The following is a 20,629-nucleotide window of genomic DNA, read 5'->3' as shown; positions in this document are numbered from 1 at the left end:
TAGTGAAACTTAAAGATCTTACCAAGACATTAATACTTAACACACAAACAAATATCAGTTTCTACATTATCTTCAATGTATGAATTCAATTCCATACTATTTTCATCATATAATATCATTCCAAACGCAACTCACAATATTAAAAATTATATTTAACATAAAAAACAATACTTAAATACTAAATCATCAAAATCTAATATTTCTACAAGTTAAAACAATACATAAACAAACAATATCTATGCAAGATAAATTAAATATTGGAACCATGTTCCCTACATATTCAGATCTTCTAGTCTGAGGTACTAGTAAAAAATTAAATTTAGCTTCTTTTACCTTAATTGTTTGCTTTCCAAGCAAGCTAGCTCTATAATTTTATCTTCTTCGTCTGGTTAAACTTAAAGATTTAAGGGCTTAATACAAGTTATCGAAACAGAACAAAAATTCAGTATATAGTATAATAAGTTTAGAGGATTATTCTTCTCAACTGACTCCACCAATATTGATGATTAAATCCTAAGGAAAAACAAAGAATAAAATATCTTTAGAGTAAAAATGAACATATTTTACTTAAAAATATGATCAGATAGAAATGTTCTTTAACCAATAGTCCGATGAGATTCTAAAATAGATGATGTATGAAGTGAAAAATGAAGAGAAGAAGGAGAGAGTAAGAGAGAAATAAAAGAAAAAGATACTATGATGTCGGGGTGGTTTTGTATGTTTTTGTTTCTTTTATTTTGTATCCATAAATAATAAATAAAAATATTTAATTATATTTAACATATAAATAGTATTCTATAGTAATAAAATATTTTTTAAAAACTAATATGGATTATGGGAAGGGATAATCCAACTTACAATTTGAATCTCTCCCGACTAGTAGTTATGCAAAATATACATATAAGAAGTAAAAATCTTAATTTTTTTATAATGCGGACTATCTCTTTTGTATTTCGAGATCTAGAAATATTTTCTCCATTTTAGAATTCATAACATTACATTTCCTATTATAACATGTACTTTAGAACGTAAATTCGGGAAGTATTTCAAAATTCAAAACAAAACCCTAAAAGGATAATCCACACCAAAATTCAAAAAGGAGAAAACTACAAAATTGAAAGAAAAAATGAAAGAAGAAGCTAGGCACCCAAAATTTAAAATCCAACATTGTCAATTGATTTATTTTTTCTTAAGATGTAAAAATTTGAGAGTGATTTTTATATATTTTAAATTTCAAAATTCATAAGATTATTTTTGTATTTTATTTAAGTTTTTGGATGATTATATCCAAAAATAAGTTATGAATTCTTGATTTTCATATCTGAAATGGTGTATTGTAAATGGTGCTGAGAATTGAGATTTATAACTTATTTATATTTATTTACGGATATCTGGTAACTTCTAGATGATAAAATCAAAAAATATAAATTATTTCTGATTTTGAATATTAGAAATTATGTGATTTAACTTAAGAATATGAATATTTAGAAGAAGAAAAATTTAAATTATTAAGGAAAAATTGGACGTGTTTAAGTGCAATTCTGAATTGATATGCTTCCAGAAGAATCAGCCAAAAAGCTATCTAAACATAACCAACCGAATTCGCATTCCAAATTGAAGAGAAATGGCAGTGTCTCTCAAATTGGATTTCCCAGTGAAAGTAGCAATACCCTTATCCTAAAATCTTCCAATGTAAAAGTATAAACATTATTGGAGTCCCCATCGAAATTTAAAACATTATTCCTAATTGTTCATGTCTAGTGGTGTTTTTTTTTATGTATAAAAAATGAAGTGTGTCGCATCATGTGTTATCCGAGCAAGCCATACTGTTCTTATCCAAATGTTATTCTTAAAATACTTTCTAAATATTTTACTAACTACTTGCTTATCGCTTCAATGCTTTATAAACTTTAAATTAAAAAGTATAAACACTCTCCACAAATGTTTCTCATTGGAGCCAATTTGTTTCATATAAAAAAGAATTGAAAAAGAAAACAATGGAGTTCGATTAAACAAAAGTAAGGGATTTGGTTTGAAAATTGGTGTTTGAATATACGTACACGACTCTAATCTTTTATTTCTTCAAAACAACAATAATAAGCCTTTTTTTTATGAATATCGAATGAAATTAAGATGAAACACTTAATAATAAATTGAAGAATTTGAGAAAAATGTGAAAAATTTATATTTTACAATCATAATATCCGAGAGACTAAATGGTAAATCACTGTTAGTATTATAATAATTAAAATATTGTTAGTATCTTATTCAAGTAATTATTAGCAAAGATGATAAACTACTGAAAGCATGTTAAATTTATTTTCCTAAGGCTTTTCATAGATGTACCGTTCATAAGGAAAGAAGTGAGAGGATATCAATGGTTTGGATTCAGAGTTTTGTAGGAAAGAGGAAGAGAGAATATACATGTGAACAGTAAATATTCTCTTCCCTCAAAATGAAGAGATGTAGAGGAAAAACTACATCAGCATATGCTATTTTCGAATTTACACTTATTCATCCGCAAGGATTTTTAATATTAAAAAAAATTATTTATTTATATAAGATGTGATTTATTTTCTAATTTTATAGTATATATTTAATATTTTAAGAAATTATTATAAGTTATCTTTTTATTTAATTTGATAATGTGTTTATATTGATATATATTTTTATAATTATTATGTTTATGAGTTAGTAATTTATTTAATAATAGTTTTTTATGAAATTATTTTATATTATTAATTACGTTATATATTTTTTAGTATTTTTATTTATTATTATAGGTTTTTAGTAATAAAAAATATTATCTTTTATTTATATAAAATTTGATTTATTTTCTAATTTTATAATATATATTTAATATTTTAAGAAATTATTTGAAGTTTTATTTTTATTTAATTTGTTGAATAATTTTTTTCTAATTATAATTTTTAAATTATATATATTTATATTTAATATATATTTTATTTTATTTTTTAAATCTATTAAATATGTCAAAATTATTTATTTTTAAATAAAAAATAACTCATTTCATTATTAAAAAAATTTAATAAATAAAATAAAATTATAAAATAACATTTCATAATTTAGAAAGAAAAAAAAACTAACCACCATTTCCCAATCCAAACACATTACTAATAGTTGTTTAGAGCATCATATGAAAAAACAAACAAACATCCTCATAATGGAATATAAAAATTGTTGCAAGTTGCTGTCGAAGTTTAGCTAAATTACGATGACATGTCAAGTTTGGATGTGTTTCGCGTCGTTGTTTTGATTTAGTATTTAAGTTGTACATTTCAGTAATGATCATTCAACTCAATCAATTCACGCAGGTTGTCGTGTTCCATCGCAGCAAATTGTTACCGAAATTCACAAATGGCCTTAGCCATGGTTCGTAGGAACGTCATCACCCACTACTCCAAGTTTGCATCTTCTTGGTCTGTGTTGTCTCGCCATTCCTCAATCCAAGAACCTCTCTTGGCGTCTGTTTCTTCTTTTCATAGTCAATCTGTTGGTGGTGGGAGTGGTGGTGGTGGTGGTGGATTGCCATCTTACATGCGCGGAGCTGTGTTTTGGGAACCCAATAAGCCTCTTTCAATCGAAGAATTTAACATGCCTCGCCCCAAGGCCGGTGAAGTTCTCATCAAGACCAAGGGTAAGGGTACCCTTCAATTCTCGTGCATGCATAACGTTAATGAGAACGAGGGTCTTCCCCAAAATTCAATTTTTTAGCATTATCTAACTCCGTCATGTGTCTTTTTTAAATCCATCCCGTTCAATTTTGTTATACATTGATATGATTAGACATGTCAAGTGAGAAATGAAAGGGGGTGGAAAAAATTGAAGGCTGCTTGTAGAGTAGACCAGATTTTAGATAATAACCACTCTCAGTGGTTTTTTCAAAGTAAAAGAAAAACACTGTGGAGGAATTCTGTAGGCCAAAGGAGAGAATGAGATGTGGTTTAGGGAATGGTTTGCTTATTATTGGATCTAATTGTCTTTTGGTGTGGTTATTATGATGTAGCCTGTGGAGTATGCCACTCTGATCTGCATGTTATGAAAGGTGAAATTCCTTTTTCCAGTCCTTCTGTTCTGGGGCATGAGATTACTGGTGAGGTTGTTGAACATGGAGCACTCTCTGACAGCAAAACAATTGAAAGGTGAAAGATATTGGAAATGTGAAACTCTTTTGCTGCTACATATTCGCGTGACCATGTTCTACTCAATGAAAATACAATCATTCTAGAATCTAGATAATTACCAGAAGGAATGACAATTTTGCTTCTCCTTGTTTCAGGCTTCCAGTTGGATCTCGAGTTGTTGGGTCCTTCATCATGCCTTGTGGCAACTGCTCCTACTGTTCAAAGGTAATATTGTTTAGTACTCCACTCTATAATATTACATGAATCCTTGTTCATCCTTGATGTTGTCTCCAAATGGTATGCAGGGCCATGATGATCTATGTGAAGCTTTCTTTGCCTATAACCGGGCAAAAGGGACCCTCTATGATGGTGAAACTAGACTCTTTCTTCGAAACAGTGGTTAGTATCATTTAGCTATCATTTCAAGCCTAGCTATGGAAATTGATAATTTCCCCCCTGCTGTACGAGCAGCAACTGCAGTAGTGATTATGATATTATTCAAAAGTTTAGCAATTTGACTTTCTCTGTCTTGTTTTTTTTATCATCCAACTCAAGCAACACCACCATGACACCTGTTACTACTTGATAGCATACACATACTACTAATCCAGAAGCATGTCAACTTCCTTTTTCGTGGAATAAGTGCAAGCTCTCAATATTTTTGTTTACACAAGGTTAATTGTAATGAATTATAACTTCCTACTGAGGATGTGTGGCCATAATGCCCATTTTTTTTCTCAACTATGGTATTTTATATTCAGCTTGTGCAAATATATATATTCTTAAAGTGTATTTATCCCTAATTATAGAATCATTCATTATTGGAATACTGAACATAGTTTACAATTTATAATAGGAAAACCAGTATTCATGTATAGTATGGGAGGGCTTGCTGAATACTGCGTTGTGCCAGCAAATGGAGTGTCTGTACTACCAGAATCATTGCCATATCCAAAGTCTGCTATTCTAGGATGTGCTGTTTTTACTGCTTACGGTGCTATGGCTCATGCAGCTCAAGTGCGTCCTGGTGATTCTGTTGCTGTTATTGGAACTGGGGGTGTTGGCTCTAGGTAAATAATCAAATTTCAAAATATTTTTATGCTGTTAAATCTTCACGTTGCGCCTACTGCACTTTGTATTTGTCTTCAAATTATCTAGGTCAACAAGAAAAAGCAGATAATTCTTGTTTGTGGTACTGTATATTTTAACACTGCTAAATATGGTCAAGCCTAAGTGCTTGGAACTTGTAATAACCATTTTATTCACATCTGATTATTAATATGTGGATGTGGCCTAAGTTACTTTGAATTGTTGAAAACTAGTTCTGAAAAATATACCTTTATTGAGAACCTGAGATTTGAGAAGATTTGTATAAATTGTAAACACCTCCCGTCACTAGATAAGTTGATACTCATTTTCGGAATTTTTTAGATTTCCTATGTTGGCCGTGTGTCAAAATTGTTTTCCCTTTTAACTTTATCACTCATTCCAGCTGTTTACAGATAGCTAGAGCCTTTGGTGCTTCGGATATAATTGCTGTGGATGTTAACGATGAAAAGCTTCAGAAAGCAAAGATATTTGGTGCTACTCACACTGTAAATTCAGCAAAGGAAGATCCCATTGAAAAGATATATGTAATATGCATTTCTCTTTTGCCACGTTGTTTACATTTTCCCTATATGTATCTACCTTGAATCACAAGATTTCTTAGATAACGTCTATAGCCCTTTGAGTAATTGCTGCGCCAATAAAATTTAAAAAGAAAATAAGCTCATTTATTTCGTGTTTATATTAACCTTGACATACCTAATGGCTAGTGTAGTCTGCCGTATCACCTTTTCACACCCACAAGCATGTTCTATCTATTGGATCCTGACATGTTATCTGCTCAAACCATCATGATAATGGCATCATTTGATCACTTGAAGATACCCCTCTTTAATTGTTTGCGATAAATCACACAGGAAATTACTGGTGGAAAGGGTGTTGATGTTGCTGTGGAAGCCTTGGGGAAAACACAGACATTTGCTCAGTGCACACTAAGTGTGAAGGATGGTGGAAAAGCCGTAATGATTGGACTGGCACAAGCTGGTTCTTTAGGAGAGGTGGATATAAATCGGCTTGTTCGCAGAAAGGTGTGTTCTCTGTATATATACTTTACTGTTTATGTTACCAGTACTCCCACATTAACATTAACCACTGCCTCTATTTAGAATGAATGGTTCATTATGATTATAACATGTTAATATTTGTTCTGTCAGCGATGAGAGGAGGATGCAGTGAGCCAATGATGCAAACCCTTTTGTTAACCAAACCCTTTTGTTTTCTGCAATGTTAAAGGTTGTATTCTCCTTTCATCTAAACATATTAATTCTGTATTTGACCAGATACAAGTTATTGGCTCGTATGGAGGCAGGGCGAGGCAAGATCTTCCAAAGCTAATTAGATTGGCAGAAACAGGTATCTTCAATCTTGACCATGCTGTTTCTAGAACATACACTTTTGAGGAGGCAGACAAAGCATTCCAAGATCTCAATGAAGGAAAAATTATTGGCCGAGCTGTGATCGAGATAATGTAAGTCTATGTTCTCAGCAGTGCTTATCTGCAGCATCAGCTCTGCGTCTCACAACCGAGAAGAGTACATGTTGGAGTTGCAAGGTGTTGGTGCCCTGAGAACACAAATGGAGAAATGTCTTTTTATGTGTCATTGCAGGGACGTGTTCAAATAAAAACGAGTTTTCTTTTCTTTTGTCCATTGCTCTGCTTCTAACTCATGTGTCATCCCAGGTCAAAGAATAATGGTATCTGAATGCTCATTATTGGCGTGTAATAAAAATGTGTTGAACGTATGTATAAGCAATGGCGCATCAGTTTTCTATTGCCTCTTGTTTGACCAAGATTTTTAGGACTCTATTTATTAGCAGTTTATGTTAGCGGCTATTGTCTAGGAAGTTTGTTATTGTCCTTCAAAATTTTGAGGTTACCATTATTTCTTTTTCTTTGGAGAAAAAAGAAGGTTGGAGAGATTAGTAAAAGTAACGAAATTTAACTACTTTTCGAAAATTATTTATTTTCTCTTCTATTCCCATCAAACACAATCTTTTCATCTTTCTTCCTCTTTCCTCAATCAATCACGACTTACGAGTGTATTTAGTTTTGTTATAGGAACTACGAGAATTGCTTTTTATTAAAGTGAAACTTAAATTTATTAAATGGAGTTTTTACTTTGTTGAAAAATGTATATTATGTTTTAAAGCAAACTTCTATTTGGGATAAAAACATCTAAAAACATTCATTTCCTGGAAAATCAATTTAAACATCTATTTTGCAGAATGGATTCGATTCAAATTGAAATGCAAGCATTGTTCGAGTTCAAATTTTTTTGGAAAGAAGCTTGGTCAACTTTTACTTGCATCTTCTGTAGAGCCAGATTAGTTTAAACTGAAACCTTAAAGATATTGGTAGACCATATCTAAGGAAAAAAATATTTTTTATTGAAAAATCCTATTGATATTCAAAATTTTATTTTATCAAAATCAATATACTAGTAGTCGCTATATTGGTTTTGGTTTTTTAATAAAAATAAGCAAATATCAAAGAATTTCATTGTCATAGAAGATAAACAATACATCATAATAATTATCATTGTCATAAAAATTAATGTTAAACACAAGAAATGAAAGATGAGAATTTAAACAAAAGTATAATATACGACACAATGATAAAAGCACACTAGTGTCTCAAAGTTCAATTTGCATGTGAGTCCTCTACATAACGCTAAAAAAAACCTTTTCCAGTTAGAAAATATTAATAAAATATAATCTAATTTTAAAAATCAATGATATTCCCAATCAATATAAAAACAAGCCACTATTTTCAAAATAAATACTAAAAGAATAAATAGAATATTTTATATTTTCAAAACAAATAAAAAATATTTAAAATTATTATTTCAAAACCACCCTCTTAAATAAAAAAAAATTAAAGCATTTTATACAAATTAAAAATGAGGATGAAAGCACCTTTCTAAGTAAATTTGTATAGTCCAGCTAATGTTATAGGCTTCAGGTAATAGCTGCATCTGCTTAAACTGATATTCAGTCCAAGTGGAGACACATTTGGCAGATCCGGATTGCTTGTGAAATAATTTCCTTGCTACCATATGTTATCAGCAAAACAGAGTTAAAAAAAACTTGTCTTGTACCTGTTTCAGTTATTATTGAAGAATCGAATAAAATGTACAAAATTTCTGAAACAAGCATAGATACACATGCTTGTCCATCATCCAAAAATGGATCGGAAACTACTTAGTCCCTACTACTGTCAACGCAATGAATCACACTAGCTCCTTTTAAAGTATTAAGTTTTACTGTATTTGCTCCTCGCACCGCCCCCCCTATTCTTCTTTCCACTTGTTACCATATCTGAGGAAAGCATTGGCAGGGTTCTGCCTAGGTGGAGCTCTAACACGAGTAGACCTTCGAAGCACAGATTCATCTGTAATCCTGTGCATCAAATCCTTTGACCTTTTATGGAGTTCTGAGCTGTACACATACAAATAAAAGGAATGAATGTCAAAAGTCAATGAAGTTAACAAGGAGCAGCTTTCAATCTTCTTAACCTATATAACTCCAATGTCTGTTTGATAAACTAGAACAAATTAGAACTATTATAGTAAATTTAAATCCCAAGAAAAATAGAGAATCGCAATCTTTTTGGTAAAAACTAAATAATAACCATTGATGTAAATCGTATTATCTATTCTATCACAGTTCACATTCATAATAAATTAGAGTATACCACATTTCACTTGATCCAGAATATATTGATTGGCCCAACTTGGTATCAATCTAAAACCACACATGCAACAGCAAATTTCTGATTTATTCCTCCATTTTTTATCAGCTAACAGTACAAGTGGCCTTAGGAGTATATGTGCATATTGGACAAGTCTAAAAACCAAGGCTTCTGCTGTAAAGTATGCATCAGGATATAACTTAGTGTGCAAATAGAAAACAAGGGAAAAAGCTATCTAGGTATTCATACATTGAAAATAGAAAACAAGGGGAAAAGCTATATAGGTATTTCATACATTGAAAAACAAATCTAACTCACCATATTTTAGTATAATATTTTTTTAGTTGCTTTCGCAGTGCTCTTTCCCGCTCACCCTTGCAATTCAGTGAACTCATCAATGCATCGATCTATTCAAGCAAGCACGCCAACAGAAACAGAGAATTAGAAAAGAAAAATGTGAACAAAATAAAATAACAAGGGAATAAAGAAGACTATTATCATCTAGCACCTCTTCCTTACTGCTGTAGTATCCCCATTCCTTGGAGTCGCAGCTTTCAACAAATATCCTCCCATCTCGACGGAACCACCAATACCTATTGTAATCTCTGTCTTTACCTAATGGACTTCTACGAATAAATCGTTTCTCCATCTCCCTCTCGAAATATTCTTTCTGTGCAATAGGCAACGTCAATAAAACATCAATTTAAAGAACAGATAACAATCTAAACAGGGAGATAGGCAGCACCCTCTGCTCTTCACTATTCTTCTCTGATGGATCCTCCTTATCAGCCTTCGACTGTTTTGGTGATTCCTTTCTGGATAATTCTTTTCCATTTTTGGTTGGTTCTTTCAGCTCTGAATTTAGCTGCTTAGGTGTCTTTTTTGAAGCAGGATTTTGAGGCGTGATCTCACTACAAAGTAGGTTTGAAAGGAAATAAAGTGAAATGTGATAACCACCAAATTGAAGGAAGATATTCTATAAATATATATATTGGCAGGCAGAAACAGCACACAAGACAAAATCTAACCTTCTATCCAATTGACTGTTTTGCTCAGATGGTTCTATCCCTACAAGACTTTTCTCACCCATGTCTCCATTTTGTATACCATGATTATTGTTCCTTGGGACTTTTGCACCATTCAGAAGCCCATCTACAAATCCATTGCTTTCTGACTCAGCTTTCAACCGCTCTTTTTCTTCTCTTCTCCTCCTACCACTTTCCAATGCTTCTCCCCTTCTAGAGGCCCCAAGTGCCTGCCGCTGTTCAATAATCTCATCTAACTTTTCCCTGAAAACTGCGGTTTCAAGGGCTTGATTGACCAATTCGCTTAAGATTTCTAATTTAGCACTCACATCTACAAGGCCATAATGTCCCCGTTTTATAGTTGCTTCATGGTGTCGCAGTTCAGGAATATTGATCACCTCTAGGAAATAGCATAAATATTCTGTCCAATTATTCACTGTAATCTGAAAATAAACGCGAATGAGATATTGTCACATTAAAAACAATGATGAGAAAAGCATTAACCAAGTCACAAAAGATACCAGACATAGGAAGAAGAAATATTCAACATGGTAAAGCGATCTCACAAAATATGGATGATTATCTATTACTGATACTAATACTAGAAAAAGATAAATGCAAGTCAGATGATAACCTTAGATTTCAATTTTCGGCTCTTCACAGCCGAAGAGTATTCATCGTCATCTTTGATGAGAAATCGAAAAAGTGCTGCATGAGATTCCACAAGGAGAACCACATTGCTATCCTTATGACAGATTGCATTTTCAAAATCTTCTAGAGAGTAGGGCAACAGGTGCAACAGTCTCCCAAAGGAGTTAAGCAAATCCCAAACCATTAAGAGGTCCCCAACACAACTCATTGGAATGTTGAAGTCTTTTGACAGAGAAGGACGATCAGTAAAAGCAGGATCACCTGGACCAGGCTTCACCAATAGATCATCAATGGGGTATTTGATAGCTTCATTCTTGGGTCGAGCATTTCCTGAAAAAGTTTATGGTGTCAAAATCCTTTTCGATAAAATTAAATCACAGGGGAAAGGGATGTCATTGTTTTTTTGTTAAAAGAGATATTATGTATGATGATACCTATATGAAGTACAGGGGAAAAAATATCACGCCATTGTAGTTTCCAAACAATTAAGAGAAAATGTTTTCTCCATAGTACATAGCTAAAACAAGAAAAGGTACATCTGCAGTCTCCACACCACCCAATTCCAACAAAATAGAAACAAAGAGGAGCTGGTGGAAAATTTGAATTCCAAAACTCTATGCCTTATGAAAAGCATTGTATTAGGGAACAAATGGCTACAACTCTACCTTTCTCTTCGCATGAATCATCGACTTGTGCCCCATCAGACTTCTTCCTTTTACCGTTATCAGTGTCTTCCAGTGATTCCTAAAAATGATAAATTTAGGAAAGATATGATGCAATGAAATTCATTAACAAAATAAAGTAGAAAAAAAAAACCAAGCAGAAACTTCCATATTTCCCTTATTCTGTCTACCTCATTTTTCCTTTTCTTGGAGCAAATTAAAAGCCCATCTCTGTAAAAAACCCTTCTTCTTAATTCTTCAGGAATATCAATTGAAATTCCATGATTTTTTGCTAGTTCATCATGTAAAACCCAAGGGGCATTCCGGTATGTAGACTCCCGAATAAAAGACTTCAAAATATTTCTACTAAAAAGCGGCTTCTTATGCACCAAATCTTCTGCGCAGAGTTCAGCTTGTTGAGTTATATTTTTGTTTTTGTCAAGCCAAGCTACCTCGTAACAGAATGTGTTGACTCCTTTTGGAATTACTTTTAATATTCTGCATGGATGTACTCCATCATCCTTTTTCCCATGTAGTTCAGCACCGACAAACAAACGTTTCTGCAACTGTTCACCAATAGAATCAGCAAGATCCTTCAAAGGGAGCATGCCTGCAAAACAAAAAGATCATTAATCAGTCCAGTACAAAGTGAAAAGTATTCCAACATTTTGGATGAAAAGCATTGTAATCAAACTAGAATCAACAGCTGGCATGTCTCTAATATTTTATGTGGCAACTCTTAAACATGTATGGCTTTTGTAGTTGAGTTTCTAAATTCTTAGAAACGTATCTTTTACTATTTTACATAATTGTTCACAGAACACAAGTTAAAGGAGTCTTCAACTCCAGACATGCGTTACTGCTTTGAACTTCAATTTGATCGCTGCAAGTACTGGAAACATTATAACTTGAATAGTCAAAAGTATAATATAATGAGAAAAAATATATGATATACCTCAGATACAAGAAGAATAAACAAAATATCTATGCTCACTGCGCCAAGGACCTATCTAGAAAAAAACAAAAGTCCTTATATTCATCTAATAAGATAAACCTAGACCACACTTTGATTTTCTGTACAGCATTATGTGATTAAAAGTTAGTACCTTCTATAACGCACAAATGAAGAAGTCTGTATAAAAGGATATATCAAAATTGAAACTCCAATTGTCTCTACGTCAATAAAAAGATGACATGTAAACATTACAGAGATTAACCTTATGGGTACACGTGAATGGCTTAAAGTCTTAACAAAGAAGTACACGTGTTAAACCAGCTACATAGTAATTTATAATGCAATAAAATATTAACTTGCTTGTCAAAGCCAAGTATTCAATCTAGTCCACAAAGGTTAGGAAACACAAGACTCAGGCCATGATATTGGAGGCATCACATACTGAAACAGAAGTTGATAATTTATATGATACCATTCTGAATAAAAATGGGAAGCTTAGTATCAACCCTTTCATTAGACGCTTGAAAACTACCCGTCCAGACAAAATAGGAACCCATTTCTATACTGTATCTTAACCCTCTACATAACCTCCAAGCCTTAGTACAAAGTCAGCAGATACGGGAGGGATTAGAATTGCAGCCAACATTAGAATAATTCATGCAGAACAGAAAAATATATGCATAAAGTAAATAAGGTATGCATCATTATATCAACATATATTTCTTCATAATAGAACTGAAAGAGAGCATTCTTACTGTATTGAATAATCCCTAAAGCAGTGGTCATTAATTCCTTAGGAAACTGTTGAACTTTCTCGGTAGCATGCTGTTCAGACACCATAGCCTCTTCATAAGTCAAGCCCGTTTTTCCAGTGACTTTACACATCCAAAGCCTCTGACGGTATAGATTCAATCGCTTCAAATAATCACTGCTATATGTTAAGGAATCACTATCCCTCTCATTGCCGTGACCATGTATGGGATGCCAGAGACATATTATTGATTAACTACGCAACAACTAGCCTAAGATGCTAAAAAAGGACAACTTAATCAATATTTTTTAACCATTTTCAAGTTAAAGACAGATAAAAAGCAATGCTGCCAAAAGTAAAACAAGAGCAATAGAAGAAGATATAGGATACGGATAATCTCGAAAGATTTCTTTTGTAAATCGAATTTGGTAAACAGGCTCGTCTGGCTTCAATTCCTCGGGGGGCTCAGCCAAGGAAAAAGGCTTTCTCCTTAAAAGAGGCATTGGGGAAGAACCTCAATTCTTCTAGGAGACCCGCAACTTACACTGAGATTTTTACAGAACAGAACCCAGTCAATGGTATGATCTTAGCAGTTCAATTAATTTGGGGGGGCAAAAAAATAGAAGAATCTCAACAGTTACCGAACAAACAATGAGCAATAGCAATACAGAAGCCACTGGAATAATCTACCTCGGAACTACATTTATTCTGACAGTCTGAACTTTGAATCACTTTTAGAATATCATATTGTCTACGAATTTTGATCAGGAAATGCAAAGGAATGGAGAAAAAATGCCTTAATTGTTTTTTATTTGGTCTCCTTCATCAATCACGAGCAGCTTACAAACTAAAGAAATAAAACACGTAAGCGCAGTCTAACCCAAAACAAGAAGATACTCTTTCCTCACCGAAACACACTCTCAACTGTATCACAATCTCATGTTGTTCAAGCTCAGTCGTCCTAGTAACTTCTCAAAAGCAAGAACCCTAATAAGAAAATCCCAAATATCAAAATCTATGACTAGCAAGAAAATCAATCCACAACAATCTGTGCGACAGAATAGAAAAATATCATCACCAAAACCAAGTCTAAAAACCAATGCAACAAGAAAAAAAAACTAACACAAAACCCAACACTGGTGTTCGAAAACCCAAGAAGCAGAAATGGGAGAAGACAATCACACACATTCATAGTTTCCAATAAATGCACGCAGCGTAAGGCCCTACATTGAAAACCAAAGCGCAAAGCATTACAGAGTCCCATGAAGAAACCCCAATAGAAGAAAACCCTAAAATGCGTCCACAATAGGGATCTCAAAAGGCGTAAACTCCAGTGTAGCAAAAACACGTAAACGCCGCAACAAAACGGGGCACGGAATGTCCAAAACGCAAAGCGCAAACGAAAGAAAGGCGACAGAGCGCATTCAGAAGAAACTCCGGAACCGAAACGAAAGGAAAATTTAGAATCGGCGAACAACCCCAGTTCCCGCCACAACCAGAAAATAGGTAATTACAGTTGAAAAAAAAATTAATTAAATAAACGAACGAAACAAAGTTGCAGAGTGGAAGAGAGAGAGAGAGAGTGTGTGTGGAATGGAAGAGAGGGAATGGGAGAGAGAGAGAGAGAGAGAGAGGGGACCTGACAGTGAGGAACTTGGTGAACGTTTGAAGGGAGAGCGGAGGCAGTTGTGTTTGTGTTTGTGCTTGCGATGTTTCTGTCTTCGTTTTGTATATTCGGAATTGCGAGCCAAGAAGTTTCTCACCTTTTCTTTTTCTCGCTCTCCTCTCCTTGTGTGTGGGAAAAACACCCTTTTTTATTTTCATTTTTATTTTACCATTTGCTTTTTAATAATATTTATATGCCAAATTTCCAATTGCGTCTTCTTCCTACTTTAATATTGTGGCCCTACTCTCCAACACGTGTTTATTCTCGCTGCATCTTACCGTTCAAATTTCTGAGTTTTCAACCAACACTTTCTTGTTTTAACATCCTTTTATTTTTCACAGTCACCCATTAACTGAACGCACTACGCGTGTTAAATATTTCAATTAAATATTCAAAATATAATTCAGCAATTTAAAAGATATTACAAAAATACAGATGGAAATGAAGTTAATTTATTTGTATTGATAGAATAAAATATTTGTGCACATTTCTAATACGAATTCACTATACCACAACATTATACTAATTAATAGATGATGTGATAGAAAAAAAAACACAATATACATGTATATAAATTAAATTTAAAAAAAAAAATCATACTGTTTCAAAAATATAAGCTATACAAAAAGATTGTATTCCTTTTTATATATAAAGACAGTAGACCAAGCATAATTTAGCAACTATGAACTTCAATATTAATGCTCGAATTAATCTTGGTGGGTGTGAGAAGAATAGAGAATTAGGATTAGAGTTTGTGTTGAATTGAGTGAGATTATCAAAGAAGGACCATGGAAGGATTTAAACCTTAGCCATCTTCATAATCCACATATCATTATAACAAGGGGAGATCATAAATATGTAGTTATGCAGTAGTTAATTAAAAGTTCAGTTCACAATATTGTTGTTACTTGCTTTTTTTTATTACCATTTGTGTTAAATATTTTATTGTTCGTACTCATCTCACTCATAGCTGGTTGGTATATAACAAAACATTTTACCCAAACACCTCATCATGACGAAACTAAAATGTATTCCAAGCAATCGTATTGGTGGAGTGAGATGGAGAAAGATATAATTAAGTTTTTTCTCTTGAAATTTAGGGACATAATGTTATAGGCTAACAATATTACACTAATAAAAAAACACATCAATAGACAAAGGCAGGAAGTAGTTACACAAATGCTGAAAAACGAAAAAAGAAAAAAAAGAAGCGAAAAGAAAGATAAGGAGACACACAACAACATAAAATGCAAAAAAAAAAACAATTTTAACTAAATAAAATTGAAAGATTTTGTAAAAGGTAATGCTATGATATAATATATTGGGATATTATATGATAATCTACATAATGTAATAGTTAGTTTATAACTTGGTGATATTGTATTAACTTATGCACTATATATATATATGTGTGTGTTTTGATAACATTATTAGAAAAAAAAACAATCTACTTGAAGTTTTGGTATGGATAAACAGGTGGTTTGTGATAAGGATTGAAGTATTTTGAAATACTTTTATTTATTAATTCTTTATTTACTGATAAAAAAATTGTAGAAATGAAAAAAAAAGTTGTAAAAATGAAAAGATATTACTTTGATATAACAATTTGTTACGAGACTTCCATATAAGTTTGCTTGCTTCCAGACAAGTGAAGTGAATATTTTTGTTCATTCAATGAGATTTCCATTTTGATTAATTTGATAAATTGATTTAGTTTTGGGGGTAATTAAGGTAAACATCTTCTCTAATGAATTTTCTTATAATTAGATATATCAAGTAAATGTTTTTGAATTAGGGGAGACTAAATTGTTGTGGTTAATTTTAATCCCAAAATATTTAAAGAAAGATTAAAATGATTCCAACAAGAGTCTAAGCAATTCAAAATAGGAAAAAAGCGCATGCAAATTGTTCCCATTTGTGGTTAGGAAAACCAAATGTTTTATAATTATCTTTCCGTAAACTAATTAGGCGGTTTGAGAAGGAAGACAAATTGATTCTACAATATATGGTTGATTCGAAATCGTACCCACAAACACAGAAACAATCATAACATTCTCAATTGAATAACTTAAGTAATAAAGATGTTTAATGAAGTTTTGAAAATGTCAAAGTAAACTCATGAGAATAATTTTGTAACAAGAAGTCATATCCAAAAGCTAGAGCATTGAATAGAAAATACTTGAAGACGTTCGTAAAGAAAACTTAGACAAAAATTGTAAGCCAAAGCTTTAAAATATAAAAAAAGAACAACAACAATAAAAAAAACAATAAAGCGCATTAAAAAAAAGAAAATAAAAACAATTAAAAAGCATAAAGAGAAATAAAAAGACAAGATAGATGAACTTACTTCAATAAAAACATGACAATGGTTTCGGTCTCCAAGAGAGAGAAAAAGTTAATATGTCTTTTTTTGATGAGTTTTTTGGCTGATGGTTGAATTCTTATATTCATGGAGGAAAGATGACTTAGTAGTAAATTGTCCAGTATGGGACAAATAAGTGAGAACTAAAAGTGAAGGTAGTGTGAAAAGGGTTGATATCAAAATTAAATATTTTATCTTGGGTTTAACTTCATCAATATAAAAATCATTTTTGGTTTATATAAAACATAAATTCTATATATTTTTTCAAACTTTAAAGTGATAAAAAAAAACCTTGGAACTAACGTTTTGTAAATCGGAGTCATTAATGTATCTATAATGGAAAAGTTTCCCAACTAAAAAACTATTACATTATGAAAATGATGAATTTTGCATATTTATTAATGGTTAATGACTTATAAAATCCATGAGGAGTAAAAATAGGTACAAAATTAGGAAATGTATGATGTTTTCTCTGGTGGAATAATTACTAGAAACAAAAATAGGAGAAAAGTAGCATGTTTAATTATTATAATTATATATGTAGTTTTTCTAAGTGTTGCATGTAAGTATTAATAAAGTAAAACATAATCTTTTTTTTTCACATTTATTCCATTTCGAGTAGATATCGACATCTTTTTATTATTAACGTGCAATTTAGTTTGTGTATATATAGACTAAATTTGCATTTTGATAACATAGAAGAACGTACTTGAAATAAAGATTAATATAAAAGATAAAAATTACTTTATTTTTTAAAAAATATTAATATTTAGGATCTAATTTAAAATTATTATGGACTTTTGGAGATGAAACATCATTCTTGTATTTTTTATTTTTTTTTATAAAATTATCAATATCTTTTAAAATAACTTCGACATGATTATATTTCATAATTACTAGCTAGACATATATATCAAAGTATATCTTTATATTCTAATTTGTTCTGACGAATTGGAGATATTTTCACCTATGATATTAAATGGATATTCTAAATTATATCTGATTTATTAGATATACTTTTATCATGTATGATTATATATGTAATTCTATTGATTAAAAGTGAGAGATGAATATCAAATAAGTATCAATTATTTAGTAAACTTTAAAATTGAATTGAAGTTTCACTTGACAATATAACAAATTCTAAGACTTTTTTGTTTTTTTCTTTGCAATGTTTAACATTTTTTAAGCTTTCATTGAATCTAAATGGGTTTAATAAAGAACATAGATGTATTTCAATAAAGTCTACTCTCACATTGATAATTTTAATTTTATATCATTTGAGTATTTTGATAGAGTCTCGCATTGATAATGTATTAATGTAATGTTTTTATATTTTGCAAATCAAAATCAAAACTTTTAGGCTTTTTTATTCAATATTTGTTCAACTCTCACATCGATAATGTAATGCTTAGTTGAACATAAATCTTGTTTATCATTTTAGTATTTTGATAGAGTTTCACTTTGATAACGTATTAATATAATTTTTTATATCCTATAAAACAAAAATTAATAATATTATCTTTATTTATTTCGTATATTTATCTAAGTCTCACATCGATAATGTAATGCTTGGTTGAATACTTTTCATCATTTTAATGAAAAGCAATTTACTAGTATTACGTTATGGATTTATAATGTTTTACAAATTACTTAAACTTAAGTAGTAAAATGTAATAAGTAGTCGATTTATAACTTTTTAACAAATTAGTTAAACATCAACCATTAAGTTGTTTATAATTTTTAAAATATTAATCTAAAAATATTTTATTTGAATTGATTTCTTTGCTTTTCTATCATTAAATAAAAAAATATATTTATATATGCACGAAGTCCTTATAGATTAATTTCATCGTTAACTTATAGATTAATTCCATCCTCAGTTGAGATATTATCTTTTAAAAAATTATTTCTTAAAAAACTTTGGAGTTTAATAAACATATTATTTTAATTTCATATTATGAGTATATAAAATTAATATTTTTTAACACTTAATTCATACCTAATGAGTTTCAGAATAATGTACATGATAATAAGAATGGTAAAAAATTAAAATTAGAATCATATTCTAAAAACTATTATAACTACAGGAAAATAATTAAAGTGAAACTAATTTTAGATACCATAATTAGTTATTATTTCACTAAATTAGAAACTATTTTATAAAATAAAAAAATATTGATATCTAAAATAGTTTATATTATTAATAAAAATTATAAAATGATTTTTAAATTGGTATCTAACCATTGACTACCAAGATTTTAACTACTTACTACTTTATATTATAAATTAGTCTCTATTAGTCTTTTAGAGATTAATTTAGAATCTAAAATATTAGTAGTTAAAACTAAAGTAGCTCATTTAGATATTAATTTAAAAATCATTTTATAAATTTTTATTGATATATGAATAATTTTGTAGTCTCTAATTATTATATAATTTAGTCAATACAGTGTTTAATTATTATTTTTTTCTAAATTTGATTCTTAATTAATGATTTTTTTTTAGTGTAGCAATAATTACTATTTTTTTTAATTTGCCGACAATTTTTATTAAAAAGGGAATCAACCAAACTTTCACAAATAAATAATAATTAAAAAAAATCCAAGAGAATCAAACAATTACCAAAATTAATGGTTTGTTGTTTCACTTACTACTATTTTCCTTAAAATTATAAATTTACGATTAAATTGATTTACTATGTATCTACATTATTTAGCATTCAATCAATTTTTATTATAAAAATTTAATTCTCAATTGATCATATAAGAATAAAAATAAACAATAAGATAAGATAATATGCAAATTATAAATCTATTAATTTGAATTATCTCAAGAGTTAATTGATTAATCAGTTTGGTTATGAAAAAATAATTAACCAATAAACAATTTAGGGGCGATAAAGTTATAAAATAATATTAAGTTCACTATAATAATCTAATCAATTAATAGAAATAATCAATAATAAATCAATAAAATTAGGGTCATGAAAGAAGCTATAATATAACTAAAAACAATTTCTAATAGGAAAATTTTAAAAAATTATCTAAATTTGCTCTCACATTCTTTTCCAAGTTCATTGTTTTTCTACTCTCCAAAATTTTAAAGGTTAAAAAAACTAAAATCTATACTCCAAAATCAAAGTTATACATTGCATTAACTTGATATGTGTGGTGAATAACTAGTATAACATAACTAATGTAATATAGACATGTTATTTTCTTTTTAATATTTTAAAAGTGGGACTTAATGCTTGTTAACAGAAGCTAGTTGGTTTAGTAAGAGTGTATTGAGTCTTCATTTCCATATGATCGTGTTAAGACAACATGACTCTCTTGGAATAAAATAATAATAATAATAATTTATTGGTTTATAAAATTAGTTATATAGTTAGAAATTTCTTTATCAAAATACAAAGCGCAACAAATAATTTTTTAATAATATGTATCTCAAACTATTTATTGTCCTCCTATTAACATATTAACACATACATTGTCAAATACTTCAATGATGCATACACGAAAGGAAAATGAAAACATATAAAAGTTTATGCTAGTTTTCAAACCTATATTAATCGATGTGAGACTTTTATTCCCCTGTAGTATAGCATTTTT

At 30.3% G+C, this 20,629-nt stretch overlaps 2 protein-coding genes across 6 annotated transcripts; one reads left to right on the top strand and one right to left on the bottom strand.

Annotated features, from left to right (window-relative positions):
* Positions 1–3,164: 3,164 nt before the first annotated feature.
* On the top strand, positions 3,165–7,029 carry LOC137812537 (GroES-like zinc-binding alcohol dehydrogenase family protein). Its single transcript, XM_068614589.2, has 8 exons — positions 3,165–3,658; positions 4,028–4,163; positions 4,301–4,370; positions 4,451–4,544; positions 5,002–5,215; positions 5,638–5,779; positions 6,110–6,280; positions 6,533–7,029. The coding sequence occupies exons 1-8, from the start codon at positions 3,379–3,381 to the stop codon at positions 6,722–6,724; spliced, it is 1,299 nt and encodes a 432-aa protein (XP_068470690.1). The 5' UTR covers positions 3,165–3,378; the 3' UTR covers positions 6,725–7,029.
* Positions 7,030–8,328: 1,299 nt separating this feature from the next.
* LOC137812536 (uncharacterized) lies at positions 8,329–17,069 on the bottom strand. Of its 5 annotated transcripts, none has more exons than XM_068614583.2 (11): positions 17,001–17,069; positions 13,378–13,532; positions 12,992–13,164; positions 11,473–11,891; positions 11,285–11,363; positions 10,603–10,949; positions 9,972–10,411; positions 9,689–9,854; positions 9,452–9,613; positions 9,262–9,350; positions 8,329–8,690 (listed from the first exon to the last, which is right to left on the bottom strand). In XM_068614583.2, the coding sequence occupies exons 2-11, from the start codon at positions 13,488–13,490 to the stop codon at positions 8,543–8,545; spliced, it is 2,136 nt and encodes a 711-aa protein (XP_068470684.1). In that variant the 5' UTR covers positions 13,491–13,532; positions 17,001–17,069; the 3' UTR covers positions 8,329–8,542. The 5 variants fall into 5 exon arrangements, with proteins under 5 accessions (XP_068470684.1, XP_068470683.1, XP_068470687.1 ...); XM_068614582.2 differs by lacking the exon at positions 17,001–17,069 and adding an exon at positions 14,627–14,797; XM_068614586.2 differs by lacking the exon at positions 17,001–17,069 and adding an exon at positions 14,632–14,797.
* Positions 17,070–20,629: the final 3,560 nt, after the last annotated feature.

Source organism: Phaseolus vulgaris, chromosome 2 (assembly GCF_051622355.1).
Source record: "Phaseolus vulgaris cultivar YP4 chromosome 2, ASM5162235v1, whole genome shotgun sequence".
In the NCBI taxonomy this organism is placed as follows: Eukaryota; Viridiplantae; Streptophyta; class Magnoliopsida; order Fabales; family Fabaceae; genus Phaseolus; species Phaseolus vulgaris.
This window is presented reverse-complemented; position numbering and strand designations above follow the sequence as displayed.